This window comes from Octopus sinensis, linkage group LG27 (assembly GCF_006345805.1).
Source record: "Octopus sinensis linkage group LG27, ASM634580v1, whole genome shotgun sequence".
NCBI lineage: Eukaryota > Metazoa > Mollusca > Cephalopoda > Octopoda > Octopodidae > Octopus > Octopus sinensis.
This window is the reverse complement of record NC_043023.1, coordinates 10,653,614-10,675,399: the sequence shown is the minus strand read 5'-3', so window position 1 is coordinate 10,675,399 and position 21,786 is coordinate 10,653,614. Positions and strand designations below refer to the sequence as shown.

General features: G+C 36.9%; 2 protein-coding genes across 3 annotated transcripts in view; one reads left to right on the top strand and one right to left on the bottom strand.

Annotated features, from left to right (window-relative positions):
* LOC115224985 (zinc finger protein 91-like) overlaps window positions 1-3,041 on the top strand; it is a 44,018-nt gene extending 40,977 nt beyond the window's left edge. Inside the window, exon 3 of one of the 2 annotated variants that reach the window (XM_036514155.1) lies at window positions 2,402-3,041. In XM_036514155.1, coding sequence (XP_036370048.1) covers window positions 2,402-2,877 — 476 coding nt within the window. In that variant the 3' untranslated portion in view covers window positions 2,878-3,041. Of the gene's footprint in view, window positions 1-1,650 lie in introns of both variants that reach the window. The other variant, XM_036514154.1, reaches the window with a different exon arrangement.
* Window positions 1-21,786, bottom strand: part of LOC115224993 (zinc finger protein 845-like) — a 254,784-nt gene that overhangs the window by 155,817 nt on the left and 77,181 nt on the right. Inside the window, exon 7 of the mRNA XM_029795922.2 lies at window positions 16,195-16,217. Coding sequence (XP_029651782.2) covers window positions 16,195-16,217 — 23 coding nt within the window. The remainder of the gene's footprint in view (window positions 1-16,194; window positions 16,218-21,786) is intronic.

Sequence of the window (21,786 nt, the reverse complement as noted above, 5' to 3'; positions counted from 1 at the left end):
AAACACAGACACACACATATATATATATATATATATATACATATATATGACAGGCTTCTTTCAGTTTCCGTCTACCAAATCCACTCACAAGGCATTGGTCGGCCCGGGGCTATAGCAGAAGACACTAGCCCAAGATGCCACGCAGTGGGACTGAACCCGCAACCATGTGGTTGGTTAGCAAGCTACTTACCACACAGCCACTCCTGGTTTATCTGGTTTATTCTTATTAAGTGTAGTAATGTTACTATTGTTGAATCTCTTTTTATATATTTTATATATCTTCTACTGTTTCTGTATCATTTCAGAATGTCAGATGTCTGAGGCATAAAGGAATTTTTACATCATGAATATTTATCAAGTTTCAAACACAAGAAGAAAATGTTATACACAATAGATATAACCCTGTTTATAATAATATATCTATGGTGAATTACTGTGAAATATTTATTCTGAATTGAGAGCAATAGCAACGTTTCTATCTTATCCACTATTTGGAAAATGTACAAAATTATATAGGATTCAATTTGACCTTTTTTGTATTTAAACTGGCCATATCTAGTCTAAACATTCTACTGGTTTTCTGTTCAGACTGGCCAGACGTGGCCTCTCATACCTGTTTCTTTACTACCCACAAGGGGCTAAACACAGAGAGGACAAAGGACAGACAAACGGATTAAGTCGATTACATCGACCCCAGTGCGTAACTGGTACTTAATTTATCGACCCCGAAAGGATGAAAGGCAAAGTCGACCTCGGCGGAATTTGAACTCAGAACGTAGCGGCAGACAAAATACTGCTAAGCATTTCGCCCAGTGTGCTAACGTTTCTGCCAGCTCGCCGCCTTTCATACCTGCCTCTCATATCTGCCCTACAGTGTTCTAAAAATATACATCACATGATCAAGATATCGAAGCTGCAAAGGAACACGTGATTAATTTGAAGTAAGGTGAAGCAATAAGCATTTGACAGCGCCATCTAAATGGTGAAGAGTGAAACTTGGGCAAATTTTACACAAAGAGCTTTGTAAACCGCTTCAGTAATTGGCAAAGATCAGACTTGGGTGGAACATAGCAGCTGAAATAATATTTTCATCGTTATAGATGTATATCCAAAAGAAAATAAGGAAATACAAAAAAAATTATATGTTGTGATAACATCAGATGGAACATAGATGTATATCCAAAAGAAAATGTATATCCAAAAGAAAATAAGGAAATACAAAAAAAAATTATATATTGTGATAACATCAGATGGAACTGGTATCAAAAAGTTCTTTTCATGAGATACATCGTTAGTATTGATTATCAATTAAAGACCTAATGATGATTGGAGCAGCGGAATTTGAACTCAGAACGTAGCGGCAGACGAAATACTGCTAAGCATTTTGCCCGGCGTGCTAACGATTCTGCCAGCTTGCTGCCCTCAACAAAGATAATAGCATGCCACAGTAGAGCAGTGAATGTGCAAAAAAATATCTGTTGAGGTTAGAGGAAAAAAATTATGGAAACTGAAATGTGTAATGATAAGGTTAAGCGTAAAAGACAGACTAAAAGGATTGCTGCTTCTTATGATATAAAGAAAGAGACCTTGCATTATTGTGATATCTGTGGTAAATCATTCTCTCAGAAAGGTAACCTGACTACACATAAGCGTATTCATACAGGTGAGAAACCACATCACTGTGATATCTGTGGGAAATCATTCTCTGAAAAAGGTAAAGTTCTTACTCACAAACATAGTCACACAGGTGAAAAACCGTATAAATGTGACACCTGTGGTAAATTATTCTCTCAAAATAGCAGCTTGACTACTCATAAACGGGTCCATACGGGAGAGAGACCCTACCATTGTGATATCTGTGGAAAGTCATTCTCTGGAAGTAGTAACTTAATCAGGCACAGGCGTACTCATACAGGTGAGAAACCGTATTGTTGTGATATCTGTGGTAAATCGTTCTGTGAAAATGGAGACTTAACTAAACATAGACGTATTCATACAGGTGAGAAACCATATCATTGTGATATCTGTGGCAAATCTTTCTCCGAGAGTGGTAAAATATCAGCACACAAGCGTAGTCATACTGGAGAGAAACCGTATCGCTGTGATGTCTGTGGTAAATCATTCTCTCATAGTCATGCTTTGATTACACACAAACGCATTCATACAGGAGGGAAACCATATCGCTGTGATATCTGTGGTAGTTCATTCGCTCAAATTGGTCATCTAACTATTCATAAACGTGTCCATACCGGAGAAAAACCATATCACTGTGATGTCTGTGGTAAATCGTTTTCCGACGGAGGCTGTTTGACTAAACACAAACGCATTCACACAGGAGAGAAACCATATCAGTGCGATATCTGTGGCAAGTCATTCTTTCGCAATCATCATTTGATTAGACACAAACGTATTCATACAGGAGAAAATCCATATCACTGTGATATCTGTGGTAAATCCTTCTCTGAAAGTAGTAACTTGACTACGCACAGACGTATCCATACAGGAGAGAAACCATATCACTGTGAGATCTGTGGTAAATCATTTGCTGAAAAAGGGAAGCTAAATACACACATGCATATTCACACGGGAGAGAGACCGTATCAGTGTGATATCTGTGGTAAATCTTTCTCTGATGGAAGTCACTTAACTAAACATAAGCGTGTTCATACAGGAGAGAAACCATTTCACTGTGATATCTGTGGCAAATCGTTCTCTCGAAATGAACACTTAACTATACACAAACGAATTCATACAGGAGAGAAGCCATACACATGCGATATATGTGATAAATCATTCTCTGAAAAGGGTACTCTTAAAACACATAAGCACATTCATAAGGGGCCAGAATCCCCTGTCACTGTGATGTCTTTGGTGTAATCATTTTCATTGCGGTCCCCAGTGCATGTTTTTAATTTGTTAACTTTTGCTGTTCCACTGTCCTGAAGCAAGTTGTCCGGATCTTTTCCTTTTGAACGGCAGACAATTTCTAGTTAACTAAACACTTTTAAGCTTCGTATACTGGTAGAATGTGTTTATAAAACATCTTTTTCTCTTGGCTTTATTGAGAAAATTCTATGGTTTGTAAGATATTTGGGATCTTTTCGGTTTGACCGGCAGTTTTTTAAAATAATTTCCACGTAACTAAACACTTTTAAACTTCGTATACTGGTAGAATGTGTTTATAAAACATCTTTTTCTCTTGGCTTTATTGAGAAAATTCTATAGTTTGTAAGATATTTGGGATCTTTTCCGTTTGACCGGCAGTTTTTTAAAATATTTCCACGTAACTAAACACTTTTAAACTTCGTATACTGGTAGAATGTGTTTATAAAACATCTTTTTCTCTTGGCTTTATTGAGAAAATTCTATGGTTTGTAAGATATTTGGGATCTTTTCGTTTGACCGGCAGTTTTTTTAAATAATTTCCACGTAACTAAACACTTTTAAACTTCGTATACTGGTAGAATGTGTTTATAAAACATCTTTTTCTCTTGGCTTTATTGAGAAAATTCTATGGTTTGTAAGATATTTGGGATCTTTTCCGTTTGACCGGCAGTTTTTTTAAATAATTTCCACGTAACTAAACACTTTTAAACTTCGTATACTGGTAGAATGTGTTTATAAAACATCTTTTTCTCTTGGCTTTATTGAGAAAATTCTATGGTTTGTAAGATATTTGGGATCTTTTCCGTTTGACCGGCAGTTTTTTTAAATAATTTCCACGTAACTAAACACTTTTAAGCTTCGTATACTGGTAGAATGTGTTATAAAACATCTTTTTCTCTTGGCTTTATTGAGAAAATTCTATGGTTTGTAAGATATTTGGGATCTTTTCCGTTTGACCGGCAGTTTTTTTAAATAATTTCCACGTAACTAAAACTTTTAAACTTCGTATACTGGTAGAATGTGTTTATAAAACATCTTTTTCTCTTGGCTTTATTGAGAAAATTCTATGGTTTGTAAGATATTTGGGATCTTTTCCGTTTGACCGGCAGTTTTTTAAAATAATTTCCACGTAACTGAACCCTTTTAAACTTCGTATACTGGTAGAATGTGTTTATAAAAATCTTTTTCTCTTGGCTTTATTGAGAAAATTCTATGGTTTGTAAGATATTTGGGATCTTTTCCGTTTGACCGGCAGTTTTTTTAAAAAATTTCCACGTAACTGAACCCTTTTAAGCTTCGTATACTGGTAGAATGTGTTTATAAAACATCTTTTTCTCTTGGCTTTATTGAGAAAATTCTATGGTTTGTAAGATATTTGGGATCTTTTCCGTTTGACCGGCAGTTTTTTAAAATAATTTCCACGTAACTGAACCCTTTTAAGCTTCGTATACTGGTAGAATGTGTTTATAAAACATCTTTTTCTCTTGGCTTTATTGAGAAAATTCTATGGTTTGTAAGATATTTGGGATCTTTTCCGTTTGACCGGCAGTTTTTTAAAATAATTTCCACGTAACTAAACACTTTTAAACTTCGTATACTGGTAGAATGTGTTTATAAAACATCTTTTTCTCTTGGCTTTATTGAGAAAATTCTATGGTTTGTAAGATATTTGGGATCTTTTCGTTTGACCGGCAGTTTTTTTAAAATAATTCCACGTAACTAAACACTTTTAAACTTCGTATACTGGTAGAATGTGTTTATAAAACATCTTTTTCTCTTGGCTTTATTGAGAAAATTCTATGGTTTGTAAGATATTTGGGATCTTTTCGGTTTGACCGGCAGTTTTTTTAAATAATTTCCACGTAACTAAACACTTTTAAACTTCGTATACTGGTAGAATGTGTTTATAAAACATCTTTTTCTCTTGGCTTTATTGAGAAAATTCTATGGTTTGTAAGATATTTGGGATCTTTTCCGTTTGACCGGCAGTTTTTTAAAATAATTTCCACGTAACTGAACCCTTTTAAGCTTCGTATACTGGTAGAATGTGTTTATAAAACATCTTTTTCTCTTGGCTTTATTGAGAAAATTCTATGGTTTGTAAGATATTTGGGATCTTTTCCGTTTGACCGGCAGTTTTTTAAAATAATTTCCACGTAACTGAACCCTTTTAAGCTTCGTATACTGGTAGAATGTGTTTATAAAACATCTTTTTCTCTTGGCTTTATTGAGAAAATTCTATGGTTTGTAAGATATTTGGGATCTTTTCCGTTTGACCGGCAGTTTTTTAAAATAATTTCCACGTAACTGAACCCTTTTAAGCTTCGTATACTGGTAGAATGTGTTTATAAAACATTTTTTCTCTTGGCTTTATTGAGAAAATTCTATGGTTGTAAGATATTTTGGATCTTTTCCGTTTGACCGGCAGTTTTTTAAAATAATTTCACGTAACTGAACCTTTTAAGCTTCGTATACTGGTAGAATGTGTTTATAAAACATCTTTTTCTCTTGGCTTTATTGAGAAAATTCTATGGTTTGTAAGATATTTGGGATCTTTTCCGTTTGACCGGCAGTTTTTTAAAATAATTTCCACGTAACTAAACACTTTTAAACTTCGTATACTGGTAGAATGTGTTTATAAAACATCTTTTTCTTGGCTTTATTGAGAAAATTCTATGGTTTGTAAGATATTTGGGATCTTTTCCGTTTGACCGGCAGTTTTTTTAAAAAATTTCCACGTAACTAAACACTTTTAAACTTCGTGTACTGGTAGAATGTGTTATAAAACATCTTTTTGTCTTGGTTTTATTGAGAAAATTCTATAGTTTGTAAGATATTTGGGATCTTTTCCGTTTGACGGCAGTTTTTTAAAATAATTTCCACGTAACTAACACGTTTTAAATTCGTATACTGGTAGAATGTGTTTATAAGACATCTTTTTCTCTTGGCTTTATTGTGAAAATTCTATAGTTTGTAAGATATTTGGGATCTTTTCCGTTTGACCGGCAGTTTTTTAAAATAATTTCCACGTAACTAAACACGTTTAAATTTCGTATACTGGTAGAATGTGTTTATAAGACATCTTTTTCTCTTGGCTTTATTGAGAAAATTCTATAGTTTGTAAGATATTTGGGATCTTTTCCGTTTGACCGGCAGTTTTTTAAAATAATTTCCACGTAACTAAACACGTTTAAATTTCGTATACTGGTAGAATGTGTTTATAAAACATCTTTTTCTCTTGGTTTTATTGAGAAAATTCTATAGTTTGTAAGATATTTGGGATCTTTTCCGTTTGACCGGCAGTTTTTTAAAATAATTTCCACGTAACTAAACACGTTTAAATTTCGTATACTGGTAGAATGTGTTTATAAGACATCTTTTTCTCTTGGCTTTATTGAGAAAATTCTATAGTTTGTAAGATATTTGGGATCTTTTCCGTTTGACCGGCAGTTTTTTAAAATAATTTCCACGTAACTAAACACGTTTAAATTTCGTATACTGGTAGAATGTGTTTATAAAACATCTTTTTCTCTTGGTTTTATTGAGAAAATTCTATAGTTTGTAAGATATTTGGGATCTTTTCCGTTTGACCGGCAGTTTTTTAAAATAATTTCCACGTAACTAAACACGTTTAAATTTCGTATACTGGTAGAATGTGTTTATAAGACATCTTTTTCTCTTGGCTTTATTGAGAAAATTCTATAGTTTGTAAGATATTTGGGATCTTTTCCGTTTGACCGGCAGTTTTTTAAAATAATTTCCACGTAACTAAACACGTTTAAATTTCGTATACTGGTAGAATGTGTTTATAAGACATCTTTTTCTCTTGGCTTTATTGAGAAAATTCTATAGTTTGTAAGATATTTGGGATCTTTTCCGTTTGACCGGCAGTTTTTTAAAATAATTTCCACGTAACTAAACACGTTTAAATTTCGTATACTGGTAGAATGTGTTTATAAAACATCTTTTTCTCTTGGTTTTATTGAGAAAATTCTATAGTTTGTAAGATATTTGGGATCTTTTCCATTTGACGGGCAGTTTTTTAAAATAATTTCCACGTAACTAAACACTTTTAAACTTCGTATACTGGTAGAATGTCTTTATAAAACATCTTTTTCTCTTGGCTTTGAGAAAATTCTATAGTTTGTAAGATATTTCGTCTGAAAATCCGAGCATTTCGGCAATTTTAACCAATCGATTACCTCCATTCAACTAAAATCATTTGCTGCGTCTAAAACTGAGACAACATCCTGTCACTAACCCTAAACCTCCCCCTAACCCTAACCCTAACTTTTTTTTTCTTAATTGTTAAATTAATTTAATTCCATTGGTTTATTTTTTTTTTACACGTGTAACAATTAAGAAAAAAAATTTAGGGTTAGGGTTAGGGGGAGGTTTAGGGTTAGTTACAGGATGTTGTCTCAGTTTTAGACGCAGCAAATGATTTTAGCTCAAAAGAGGGCATAGGATTGGTTTAAATTCGAAAAATTAAACTACGTTGAACAAACAAATTACAATTTTCTCAAGAAAGCCAAGAGAAAAAAATGTTTTATTTTGACACATTCTACCAGTATATGAAGTTTAAAAGTATTTAGTTAAATAGAAATTGTCTGCCGTTCAAAAGGAAAAGATCCAGTTGTCCAAAGAGGTTAGACAGTTTCTTCCTTCGATTGACTACCATAAGACCAGCTGACACACAGGTTAAGCAGCCTCCATCAATGACTTGATAGAGGCCACTTAACTTAAGCACATTCACTCAGGAGAGATACTCTTTCACTGTGATTGATATCTGTGGCGAATTAGTTTATGGAAGAGATGTCTTAAATAAGTAAAAATACATTCGTGCAGGAAACAAGCCATACAACTCGTGATCATCATCATCGTTTAACGTCCACGTTCCATGCTGGCATGGGTTGGACGGTTCAAACTGGGGTCTGGGGAACCAGAAGGCTGCACCAGGCCCAGTCGGTTCCGGCAGTGTTTCTACAGTTGGATGCCCTTCCTAACGCCAACCACTCCGTGGGTGTAGTGGGTGCTTTTTACGTGTCACCGACGCAGGTGCCAGGCGAAGCTGGCAACGGCCACGATTGGATGGTGTCTGTTACGTGCCACCGGCACGGAGGCCAGTCAAGGAGGCGGCAAATCATTATCTCAAAACAAAAAAAAAAGACCCCTTAATGCTCCCAACCAGTGCTGCCAAAGGTTTTTTTTTCAAAATGTACAGAATTTTACTGAAGGCCCCAAATACAGTCAAAACAAACTTTTTATAAATTTTTTTGACTTGGAAAACATTAATTGAAACGTTGAATGTTTGGACATCAAAAGTGGAGGCACATGGCTTAGTGGTTAGAGCAGCGGACCCGCAGTCGAGGGGTTGCGGGTTCGAATCTCAGACAGGACGATGTGTGTGTTTATGAGCAAAACACCTAAGCTCCACGTGGCTCTGGCAGAAGGTAATGACGAACTTCTGCTGACTCTTTCGCCACAACTTTCTCTCACTCTTTCCTCCTGCATCTTGCAGCTCACCTGCGACTGACTGGTGTCCCGTTCAGGTGGGGAACCTATACGCCAAGAAACCGGGAAGCCGGCCCTTATGAGCCAGGCATGGCTCAAGTAAGAAGGAAGGACATCAAAATGAAAAAGGTTGACTGTTGTACCAATTTTTTTCAAGTAATGTTTTACAAAGTTGCTCATCCGACTCCCACTTCATACAATCAGTTTTTTGTAACAAAGTTTTCAACCTCACAAGAGAATTAAGCATAGAAGTTTTCAAGCAATTTTGATATTGTGGAAAACAGAAAATTCTCTCTGACGATGCAGAGAAGTGTGGTAAAGAAAGAAGTCTAAGCATAAAGGATGACAACAGTGGATAGCGGTACTCATCACCACATTTCTCTTGTGAAACAGCAAACCAAAATTTTTCTGGTTCATTATACAGAATGAAAGAACCTCCCCGAACCATCCGCCATTCCTGAATAATTTCTTTGAAATCTTTTTCATCACAAAAACTTGGGGAATCGCCATGATAAGTGGTATAATTGACCTTGGCCTTCCTTTAATTACATTGGTTGGGTCCAACGCCTCTAGTAATCCCATAACATTTGCATTACCACAGGTGAAACCTATCAAATTTTCTAGAGGTGAGCTGCGAGATGCAGGAGGAAAGAGTGAGAGAAAGTTGTGGCGAAAGAGTCAGCAGAAGTTCGTCATTACCTTCTGCCAGAGCCACGTGGAGCTTAGGTGTTTTGCTCATAAACACGCACATCGTCCTGTCTGAGATTCGAACCCGCAATCCCTCGACTGCGAGTCCGCTACTCTAACTACTAAGCCATGTGCCTCCACTTTTGATGTCCAAACATTCAACGTTTCAATTAATGTTTTCCAAGTCAAAAAAATGTATAAAAAGTTCGTTTTGAGTGTTTGTTTAAAAATGATAGAAGACAGTTGTATATACCCGTAGCCCTGCAATCCTGTATTTCTATGAGTGTAAGAAAATTGTTGACTGTCTTGAATTTCAACATCGTAATATCTGGAAACCAGGATTCGTTGTTTTAGTGTTGAAACATCAGTTTCATTAATAACGAGAGAATTTTGATGAATGCCTTTTTTTTTTAATAAAGCATTGAAGCCGTAGGGTCCAATGGCGTTCAGAAAAATGTATGTGCTTTTTGTTTGGGCACACTTTGCATCCTGGGTGATTTTAGAATCAGGACAGGCGTTTGCAAGAAGGCCCGGTAAGTGGTCCCAAATAGAAATTGGGCGATTATCCTCAGCAACAAATCCACATTCAGCAGCTGCTACTTTCTTGGAATGTGAAGAAAATGATGAGGCCTTGAAAGAATTGGCCAACTGTTTCCCTATAGTCAGACATGTTTTTCATGGGAGACTGGAAATAAAATCGCACCACATGTATGATGGTGACACTGGTTTACAACTGTCACAATGTGAAGACAAGGAGACACAAAAATGGATGCATGTGTAGTGACGTCATTTTCCAGTGTGCGGACACGCAACATCATTCTTCAGTGTGCGTGTGTGGGGCTGGAACCTTCTGGGAAGGCCTAAGGAAGTTCCCTCATGCATATGCGCTAGAGACTGGGGAAGAAAATTCTATCACATTACTTAATAGCGTCGTTGACTTGAGACACGACTATTGAAGCGAAAGGACATGTTAAATGTGTGATTAGCCTATTCTCCTGTCCCAGACGCTTGGGATTTGACCTGCTCTGTTGCTGCTGAATTGGTTGTGAGGTTTATCTTACAAATGTTAATATTCAGCCTTGCTATATCGAACCAAGTGGATACCAATATGCCAACGTACTTCTTTTGTAAATAAGAAAATAAAGAGTCATATATATTTTTAAGGTTGCGTTTTGTTCCTGACTGGTAGTTTCTGGAATAAACTTTTATTGGATATTTTATTGTTTTTATAATTTTTATAAATTGTTTTTATACACGAACACATATACCTCCCACACACCACACACATACTTCCCCACACCCATGTGTGTACACAAACGTTCACACACAGAGGAATGCACAGAAACCTATCCCACCCAACCCCACGCACACACATAAACATACACACAACCACATACTCAAGCACACGTGTGTACACAATAAAATGCACACAACCTGACCCACAAGGGACTAAACACAGAGGAGACAAACAAGGACAGACAGATGGTTCAAGTCGATTATATCGACTCCAGTGCGTAACTGGTACTTAATTTATCGACCCTGAAAGGATGAAAGGCAAAGTTGACTTCGGCAGAATTTGAACTCAGAACAAAGCGGCAGGCGAAAAACCTATTTCTTTACTACCCACAAGGGGCTAAACACAGAGGGGGCAAACAAGGACAGACATAGGTATTAAGTCGATTATATCGACCCCAGTGCGTAACTGGTACTTAGTTAATCGGCGAGCTGGCAGAAATGTTAGCACGCCGGGCGAAATGCTTAGTGGTTTTTCGTCTGCGTTACGTTGTGAGTTCAAATTCCGCCGAGGTCGACTTTGCCTTTCATCCTTTCGGGGTTGATAAATTAAGTACCAGTTACGAACTGGGGTCGATGTAATCGACTTAATACCTATGTCTGTCCTTGTTTGTCCCCTCTGTGTTTAGCCCCTTGTGGGTAATAAAGAAATAGGTACTTATTTAATCGACCCTGAAGGGATAAAAGGCAAAGTTGACCTCGGCGGAATTTGAACTCAGAACGTGGCGGCATTTCGTCCGACATGCTAACATTTCTGCCAGCTTGCCGCCTTATGAGAAAGCTTTTCTGTTGATTGGCTCAACTGGAACTTTTGACATCGGAACCAAAGCCAAAAGAAGATATCTGATAATGAATGTATGAAGTGACTATCTATTAATGTCTGTTTACCTCTCAATGTTGCCATTGAGTAAGCCTAGTACTCATTCTATCGGTCTCTTTTGCGGAATTGCTAAGTTTACTCTTTTACTTGTTTCAGTCATTTGACTGCGGCCATGCTGGAGCACCGCCTTTAATCAAACAACTCGACCCCGAGACTTATTCTTTGTAAGCCTAGTACTCATTCTATCGGTCTCTTTTGCGGAACTGCTAAGTTTACTTGTTTCAGTCATTTGACTGCGGCCATGCTGGAGCACCGCCTTTAATCGAACAACTCGACCCCGGGACTTATTCTTTGTAAGCCTAGTACTTATTCTATTGGTCCCTTTTGCCGAACCGCTAAGTGACGGGGACGTAAACACACCAGCATCAGTTGTCAAGCAATGCTAGGGGGACAAACATATACACACACACATACATGTATATATATATATATACATATATATTCGACGGGCTTCTTTTAGTTTCCGTCTACCAAATCCACTCACAAGGCTTTGGTTGGCCTGAGGCTATAGTAGAAGACACTTGCCCAAGGTGCCACGCAGTGGGACTGAACCCGAAACCATGTGGTTGGTAAGCAAGCTACTTACCATACAGCCACTCCTGTGCCTACATGAGGAAAATTCACGAAAAAAACAAAAGACGAAGACAGGTGGTGTAGAAAACAAACAGATGTATTAGTATAATGCTCAGGAATTGAAAAAGTCTTTTAGGTTTCGAGCCTACGCTCTTCTACAGAAAGGGACACAGAAAAAAAATGTGTGTAGTAGCTACCGAAATCAGTAGCTACTACACACATTTGTTGTCTCTCCTTGTTTCTTTCTGTAGAAGAGCGTAGGCTCGAAACGTAAAAGTCTTTTTCAATTCCTGAGCATTATACTAGAGGACAACTGGAATTCTGGCTAGACTGAGCATGATATGGTGGTTGAACAACGAAGAGGGTCAGTTGATTAGATTGACCCCAGTACACAACTGATACTTAATTTATCAACCCAGAAAGGATGAAAGGCAAAGTCTACCTTGGCAGAATTCCCCACTCTGCATAACATAAGCCTTCAGAATTCACATTGGACGCTCATCCCCTGTTCACTGCAAACTTTTCTTTAATGATAAAGACTCTCGTTTTTATCTAATTGATAGGGGCATCCCCGCCAATTTTTTTTTTTTTTTTAAGGAAAACCAGTTCTCAACAGAAGTTCTTACATCTGCTTAGAACTGGAGATGGTCGCATCACTTTTAAGGCCCTCATATTTTTATATATAAAAGTCAAGTTGTGTGTCTGTCTCCTACGATTTAGATTCCTAACTACTCCCACATTTTGCGGTGCAGTTTAACCAAAGCCGGGTATCTTATAGTCGTGATTCATATCGAGCCCTTCTGGGTATTAGCGCGCGTCTATGATGAGTACGATTTAAAAAAAAATTTACTATAATTTTTCCGTATTTTTAATGCATTTTCGCTCAGTTTATATAAGGGAAGTAACTCTCTAAAAATGTATTATTAAATCTCAGAAGGTAAAAAGCTACAGTAACACCCCCCCCCCTTTGTGGTTAGCCATATTGAGATGGCTATTATACTTTACATCTCTAACAACCATAACGAATAACTCATCAACTGATTCTAACAATCTGCACCACCCATCGGAGACCCCCTTCGGTCACGACACAGACCATGGGATTGCACCTAGAAAGTTACCCTCCAAGGCACAAGTCAGGGTAAGGTTGTTTATGGAAGACCAACAGTCGCCCATGCATAGCAGCCTCCCCTCTCCACGCCACCAGGGTTATCCAAGGGAAAGGCAAAGGGGCCGATACAGCTTGGCACCAGTGACGTCGCAACTCACCCATGTCCAACCACCGGCTCCAACCAACAAACTACGTATTAACCATTCTTTTACGTGCACTTCATCTGGCCTCATTTACAGCATAAAATGCAACCTATGTGGGATGCTTTAAGTAGGACAGATGGGCCGACTGGTTCACCGAACATCTAAGGGATATTCGGCTGAGTTACAACTCTCCCGTTGCCTGTCACTTCCGCTTGGCCAACCATTCCCCCGGTGACATCTCTGTGTTTGGTCCCGCCCCACACAACGGATCTCCACAATTGATCTACAGCTGATTGAACTGGAGCAACGTGAAATAAAGTGCCTTGCTCAAGAACACAACATGCAGCCCAGTCCGGGATTCGAGCTCACAACCTCACGATAGTAAGCTCGACGCTCTAACCACTGAGCCATGCGCCTTCACTGCACCACCCATATACCCGTTATAATCAAGCTTCAGAAAGGGGGTGCCATTTTCATCCATGTAGGTGTGGGTAGAAAATTGACTTGGTTCTTATTTGTGTGTGCAGCCACTAGCAAATGTCCTTTTTGCAATTGGACTATTTAAACACATTTTTTTTTTGTTTCGTTTCAGTCATTTTGACTGCGGCCATGCTGGAGCACCTAGAATAATCGCCCAGCGTTGCTCGGATTTGTTTTCTTTTCGACCCTTTAGAATTGGAATTTTTGAAAAGTAAAAATTTTCCATTATGTAGCCTGTTATTCTCTTTAAGTGAACATTTTTCTGGTTGAAATACACCAAAAAATGACTACACAGCAGCCAAAGAATCATAAAAAATCAGGGATTTTCCTAGAAAAAAAAGCACCTTTCTGATCTAAATAATTTTTGGTGTTGACATGGTGCGATTTGAATTTTTTCTTCTACGGAAGGAAGAGCAAGCCTTCTTTTATCATTCTCTCAATTTTGATCAACTTGTGCCAGTGTGTTGGTAGAGATAGTGTTAGTTGAAGGCTGCAAAATCTGCCACACACACAGACAACTTCAGCTTTATATATATAGATATATCGTGCAATGCCACTCCCTGTAAGAAGCATTTGTGCTAGTTCATGTAAAAAGCACACATGCTGATCCATGTGGTTATTCAACTTACTCCTTCCCCTGAAATTGCTGCCCTTGTGCCAAAATAATGTCAGAGACAATAATGCTTTGATATATGAGTTAATTTCTTCCTGGAGATTGCTCCTAAAGTGAAAACTCATAAAGCAAAGCAATAATTTCCCATATTAGCAATGTTATAAATTGTAATTCATTCCTAGAAAAATATTTTACCAATAAAATTTATAATACTTGTAAATAAATGACAATAAAACAACAGTAGAATGTAAAGAATATTTTATGTAAAGTCAAAAACAATGTCAAGATCATTTAGAATACATAAAATATGATTATTATAATTGTTTTCTGAATTACTTTGAAAAGACTCAGGGACACCATCATTTGTAGACGTGACCACTGATTCACAAGCAAAGAAACATGTCTAGAATTATTTACTGAAAAGCATTCTTTTGCGTTTTATAAACTTCTTGGTAAGACACAGATGCATTTGTTATGGTAGTAGAAACTTTCAAAATTTGGATGTTGCGCTTGAAAAATAAAACTCATAAACAATGTCTGTAACTTGGGAAATGAATCTATTCCTCATGAAATGTGTTCTCTGTCTGTATGAACATGCTTGTGTTTGGTTAAGTGATCGTTTTGAGAACAGGATTTACCACAGATTTCACAATGATATGGCTTTTCTCCTGCATGAATGTATTTGTGTTTAAATAAGGCACTCCATGTAGAGAATGATTTACCACAGATATCACAGTGATATGGCTTCTGTCTTGTATGAATGCGTATGTGAATAGTTACACGACCATTTTGAGAGAAGGATTTACCACAGATTTCACAGTGATATGGTTTTCACACTTCAATGAATGTATTTGCGAACAGTTAACCTGGGTCCATCAGAGAATGACTTACCACAGACACCGCAATGATATGACTTCTCTCCTGTGTGAATATGTATCTGATTAGTTAAGATTCTATTTTCCTAAAATATTTTACCACAGATATGACATTGCTACAGCTTCTCTCCTATATGAATGCTTCTGTGATTAGTCACGCCTTTATTTTGAAAGAATGATTTACCACAGATTTCGCAGTGATATGGTTTTTTTACCCTGTATGAATGTATCAGTGATTAAGCAGCTGACTATTTTGAGAAAATGATTTACCAGAGATATCACAGTGATATGGTTTTTCTCCTGTATGAACACTAATCTTGTGCCTACTTAAGGTATCGCTTTGAGAAAAGGATTTACCACAGATATCACAGTAGTATGGCTTCTCACCTGTATGGATGCGTATGTGCTTAGTCAAGCTATCACTTCGAGAGAAGGATTTATCACAGATATCACAGTGATATGGGTTTTCTCCAGTATGAACACGCCTGTGCTTGGTTAAGGTATCATTTAGAGAGAAAGATTTACCACAGATATCACAGTGATATGGGTTTTCTCCTGTATGAACACGCTTGTGCATGGTTAAGCAATCGTTTCGAGAGAAAGATTTACCACAGATTTCACAATGATATGGTTTTTCTCCTGTATGAACACGCTTGTGCATAGTTAAGTGATCATTTTGAGAAAAGGATTTACCACAGATTTCACAGTGATATGGTTTTTCACCTGTATGAACCTGCTTGTGCTTGGTTAAGGTTTTGTTTTGAGAGAAAGATTTACCACAGATTTCACAGTGATATGGTTTTTCTCCTGTATGAACATGCCTGTGTATGGTTAAGTTTTCGTTTTGAGAAAAGGATTTACCACAAATTTCACAGTGATATGGTTTTTCTCCTGTATGAACACGCTTGGCTTGGTTAAGCATTCGTTTCGAGAGAAAGATTTACCACAGATTTCACAGTGATATGGTTTTTCTCCTGTATGAACACGTTTGTGCTTGGTTAAGTTATCGTTTCGAGAGAAAGATTTACCACAGATTTCACAGTGATATGGCTTTTCTCCTGTATGAACACGCCTGTGCATAGTTAAGTGATCGTTTCGAGAGAAAGATTTGTCACAGATTTCACAGTGATATGGTCCTTCTCCTGTGTGAACACCACTCTTGTGCCTAGTTAAGCTTTCGTTTCGAGAGAAAGATTTACCACAGATTTCACAGTGATATGGTTCTTCTCCTGTATGAACATGCTTGTGCCTGGTTAAGCAATTTTTTCGAGAGAAAGATTTACCACAGATTTCACAGTGATATGGTTTTTCTCCTGTGTGAATGCATTTATGAATAGTCAAGTGATCGTTTTGAGAGAATGATATACCACAGATATCACAGTGATATGGTTTCTCTCCTGTGTGAACAGTACGCTTGTGCATTGTTAAGGTACTAGTTTCAGAGAAAGATTTACCACAGATATCAAACTGATATGGCTTTTCACCTGTGTGAATACGTATGTGTCTAGTTAAGTAACTTTTATCAAAGAATGATTTACCACAGATATCACAGTGACATGGTTTTTCTCCTGTATGAACACGCTTGTGAATAGTTACTTTACTAATTTCACAGAAGGATTTACCACAGATATCACAGTGATATGGTTTTTCTCCTGTATGAATGTATTTGTGCCTAGTTAAGTTATACCTTTGAGAGAATGATTTATCACAGATTTCACAGCGATATGGCTTCTCTCCTGTATGAATGCGTTTGTGAATAGTTAAATGATGAATATCAAGAAATGATTTACTACAAACGTCACAGTGATATGGTTTTTCTCCTGTATGAATACGTTGGTGAGTGACTAAGCTACCTTTCTGAGATAATATTTTACCACAGATATCACAGTGATATGGTTTTTCTCCTGTATGAACACGCTTGTGCTTGGTTAAGGTATCATTTCGAGAGAAAGATTTACCACAGATTTCACAGTGATATGGTTTTTCTCCTGTATGAACACGCCTGTGCATAGTTAAATGATCGTTTTGAGAAAACGATTTGTCACAGATTTCACAGTGATATGGTGCTTCTCCAGTGTGAACACCATTCTTGTGCCTAGTTAAGTTTTCGTTTCGAGAGAAAGATTTACCACAGATTTCACAGTGATATGGTTTTTCTCCTGTATGAGTACGTTCGTGAATGACTAACTTAGCTTTCCGAGAGAACGACTTGCCACAGATATCACAATCAAATGCTGTTTTGCCCTTTTCATTCTTTTCCTCATCAGAAAAATCAATTTCTTCAGACTCTCTTTTACATTTAACTTCACTCCGATATAATTCATTTTCCATAATTTTCCTTTCTCTCGTCACAGTACACAAAGGGTTTTTCTTCTCGTATATTGCTCTGAACAAATATTTCTACTGATATATCTCCATCAATAGTGATCTTTGTTAATATCTGAAGATGCTGCAAACTGCCTTCTTAATTACTTCTCATTAACACGCAGATTACTCTGTCGAATGTAATGATTATTTATTCAAATTCTTCTGAATTAATCATTCATTATCTTATTGCTTTAAGATTTCAACGATGTGATTCTTTATGTTTATATGACATAGCCAGGTGAGTATAAGAGGCCAGATGTGGGCAGTTTTAACATAAAATAGCTTGAACGTTTGGGACTGATACGGCCAGTACAAATGCTAAAGGATTAATTCAAATACAAATATAATTTTCTGTGTACTCCAGACAATAAAGAAGAGAAATTTCATAACATATGTCAGTTCAGAAGATATATTTTGCAGTAATTCAGTAAATATTTATAGAAACAGGGTTATACGTGTTTTGTATAACATCTTTGCTCAGTCTTCAAAAGACTTTCCATTCTAATGACGTTGCTTATATAAAACTCTGGTGAAGCAGATGTCATCTGATAATCTGAAACGAAAGAGAAACAACAGTGTAAAACATACAAGATAATTCGGAATTAGAGAGATTAAAACAGTGAGAGTTTTACTACATTTTTATATAGACATGGCTATAGAAGTGCAGGGATGGTTGTGTGGTAAGATGTTGGCTTCCAACCACATGGTCCTGGGTTCAGTCCCAGAGTGGCCAAACAAAGCCTTGTGAGAGGATGTGTAGATGATGGGACTGAAAAATGCTTGACACATTCGAACTACCCGAAAGAATTCTAATCCAAAAAAGGAAAACAGAAATTAAATTATGTGGTACCTTTCGACAAGTCATCTGACAAAGCACACCTGACAAGACACCTGCAAGGCAATGATGCATGATGGGTTGAAATGATCACAGAGTATCATAGACTTGTAAATTCTATTTCCTTTCCTTTCATTGTTTAAACTCTAGGGACATGAAGGAATTCCTACAGTAAATCCATTGTCATTTAAATCCATATTGTTGATGACATCAGATAGCCAAATACAGTGAGCAGGCTTTAAATGGCATACTGCAATGTCTATATACAAATTTAAAATTATTACTTCATCATCATTTAAATTCCATTTTAGACACTGGCATGGGTTGAATGGTTTGAAAGGAGCTAACCAGCTGAAGGTAGATCATTCTCTTGAAATCAAGGCTTGATTAGGCACAGACGCGTCCATACAGGTGAGAAGCCATATCACTGTGATATCTGTGGCAAATTATTTGCTCAGAAAGGCAATGGTATACTATAAGGTGTATATATAAATTTAAAATTATTACTTCATCATCATTTAAATTCCATTTTACACACTGGCATGGGTTGAATGGTTTGAAAGGAGCTAACCAGCTGAAGGGCTGATCAGGCCCCATCTCTATCTTAAAATAGCTTCTATGGCTGGATGCCCTTTCTAACACAAACCCTTTACAGAATGTACTGGGTGATATTACGCAGTACCACTGGGTGCTTTTTACGTGTTATCAGCACCCATGAGCCTGCAGGATCAGGGATGCTCAGCTGGAGGGGGTCGCAAGGGACAAGCTTGTATGCAAGGGCAACCATGCTTTTACTTAGCTTGATGTGTCTTTTCAAACACAGCAAACTGCCAGGATTCTCGTTTCCTGATCCCCTTAATTTAATGTCCGCCTTCAATACCAGTATCTGTTGGATGGTTTGGTAGGAAGTGGTCAGTCAGAAGACTGCCCCAAACTTGTGTGTCTGTTTTGGCTCAGCTTTTACAGCTGGATGCTCTTCCTAACACCAACCATACTACAGAGTGTATTGAGTACATTTTAAGTGGCAAGATCACAGGCAAGGTCAGTTTTGGCACAGCTTTTTACATTTAATGTCCATTTACCATGCTTCCCTGGGTTGGTTGGTTTGACCTGGGCTGGCAAACAGGAGTGCGGCACCCAGTTCCTGCCTGATTTAGATTGCTTTCTACAACTGGACACTCTTCTTAACGCCAACCACTTAAGAGACTCTGTTGAGATCTTCTCACATGGTACATGTATGGGTGTCTTTTATGCAAAGCAGTATAGATGCCCCTTATACAGATCACCATGATATATATATATATACATACATATAAAAATTATTTGAGGGAATATAAATCCAAACTCACAAGGAAAAAAATTCAATTTAGAAATACTAAATCAAATTTCACAATATAATATATATATATATATATATGAAAAATTAGAAAAAACCCACCTTTTATCAATTCAAAATGAACAATTAAATTACACCATCTAGAAAATTACATATAATAGAATTATTAAAATTAAAATAACAATAAAATATCAATGACGTGTCGTTATTCTACCCATTACATATGTTCTTATTATTTTTTTGCAATTTACTTAATCATGGATATTTTATTGTTATTTTAATTTTAATAATTCTATTATATGTAATTTTCTAGATGGTGTAATTTAATTGTTCATTTTGAATTGATAAAAGGTAGTTTTTTTTCTAATATATATATATATATATATATATATATATATATATACACATATGTATATACGTATATATATTTATAATATAAAATCTGTTCTGTCCGTCTGTGTGTCCTCTAGGATCTCGGGCATCCTCAATCTGATTGCAGCCTAATTCGATATGTAGATGCCGAAGGTATCAGGACGTGTATAAGTCTTGAAAAAATTACAAAAATCGATTCCAGGTGAGAATACGATCGATAAAGCGATGGGAACGTGCATTTATATGCGCAAGTACATCATCTGTTGTGATCGATACACGTACGCAAGAAAAATGCACATGCAGTTTGTGCCGGCTGGCATGAAATAATGCCACAAAATGCAGTATATCTAAGAGACCAAAAAAGTAAGATGCAAAAGAGATATTTTCTTCAAACTTGGCATGAAGGAAGGAAAGACTATTTCGTTTCTCAAGAAGTTTTTTCTTTGCCTTAACTTTGTTTAACAAAACCAAAAGTTTTATTGAAATATAGGCATGCTTAATTATTTTTTTAATGAAAAGAACTGTTTAAACCATGTTTGTGTTCTCCCAGTCAACAGCCTTATAATTACTGGTACTTTAAACTCTTCGGTTGCATATTTTTGTGAATAAAATCGTTTTTCTTTGGAATAGAAAAAAAGTCTATCTTTATTTCTTCTTTTGCTGGTGTCCCTAATTTAGGGTAAATCAGTGTTTCTCAAAGGGGAGGCCTATGGAGCGGTCGGAGAAGTTGCCTTGAGAAAATTTGGTTTAAATGTTTGACAACTCATCACCGTCCTTGGACGGGGAGGAGGGGCACTTTGCAACTGTGTGTATATATATATATATACAATTATAATTCTGCTTCTTATTATTACTATGTTTTACTTATTTCTGTCATTAGACTGCCATCATGCTGGGGCATCGCCTTGAAGAATCTGTAGTGAGACTGGATCGACCGCAGAACTTATTTGTTTTTTATGCCTGGAACTCATTTCATCAGTCTAATATAAAAACAAAATGAAATTATTACTTTACTCACCATTTAATATCACTCCTTATCCTCCGTATAGTCTTTCCCCCAGCAGTTTTCATACAAAAGTAGAAATTCATCGAGAAAAGTCGATAATTTTAGACGAGATCAAAGAATATCTGACCCTAAAAAGAACCATGACAAAAATTGTGTAAACGGGGAATATACAAAACATGTAATGGTTTGATTGAAATACCGAAACGAATTCATAGCATTGTACCAAAATTAACAGCAACTAATTACGCCATGCAGTATTTTTTGTGGTTTTTTTATGTTCTGATCTCAAATCCCGCCGATGTCAATTTTACCTTTCATTGCTTCGGAATCAAAATAAAGATCCATCGAAAACAGAGGTTGATACTAATCTCCCGCACACCCCCAATATTAAGTCTATTAATAACAACTTTGCCTCTGGCAGTTAACTGAGGTAACAATTATATGCTTTTCTACTGTAGGCACAAGGCCAGAAATTTGGGGTAAGAGTGGCAGTCAATTAGATCGACTCCAGTACGTAACTGGTACTTAATTTATCGACCCCGAAAGGACGAAAGGCAAAGTGTAGCTCGGTGGAATTTGAACTCAGAACGTTAAGACAGACGAAATACGGCCAGGTATTCCGCCCGGCGTGCTAACGATTCTGCCAGCTCGCCGCCTTAAGAAACAATTATATCAAAAGCAACTTCCACAAATGACTGACCAATTAGTAATATGTCACCTTTAGAAAATGCGAACGTTTGCTGTGCTTGCTAAAAAGACCCATGTGCGTGTGAGCGCACCGGGACCACAGTTCACTAGTAGTACCTACAAAAAGTGCG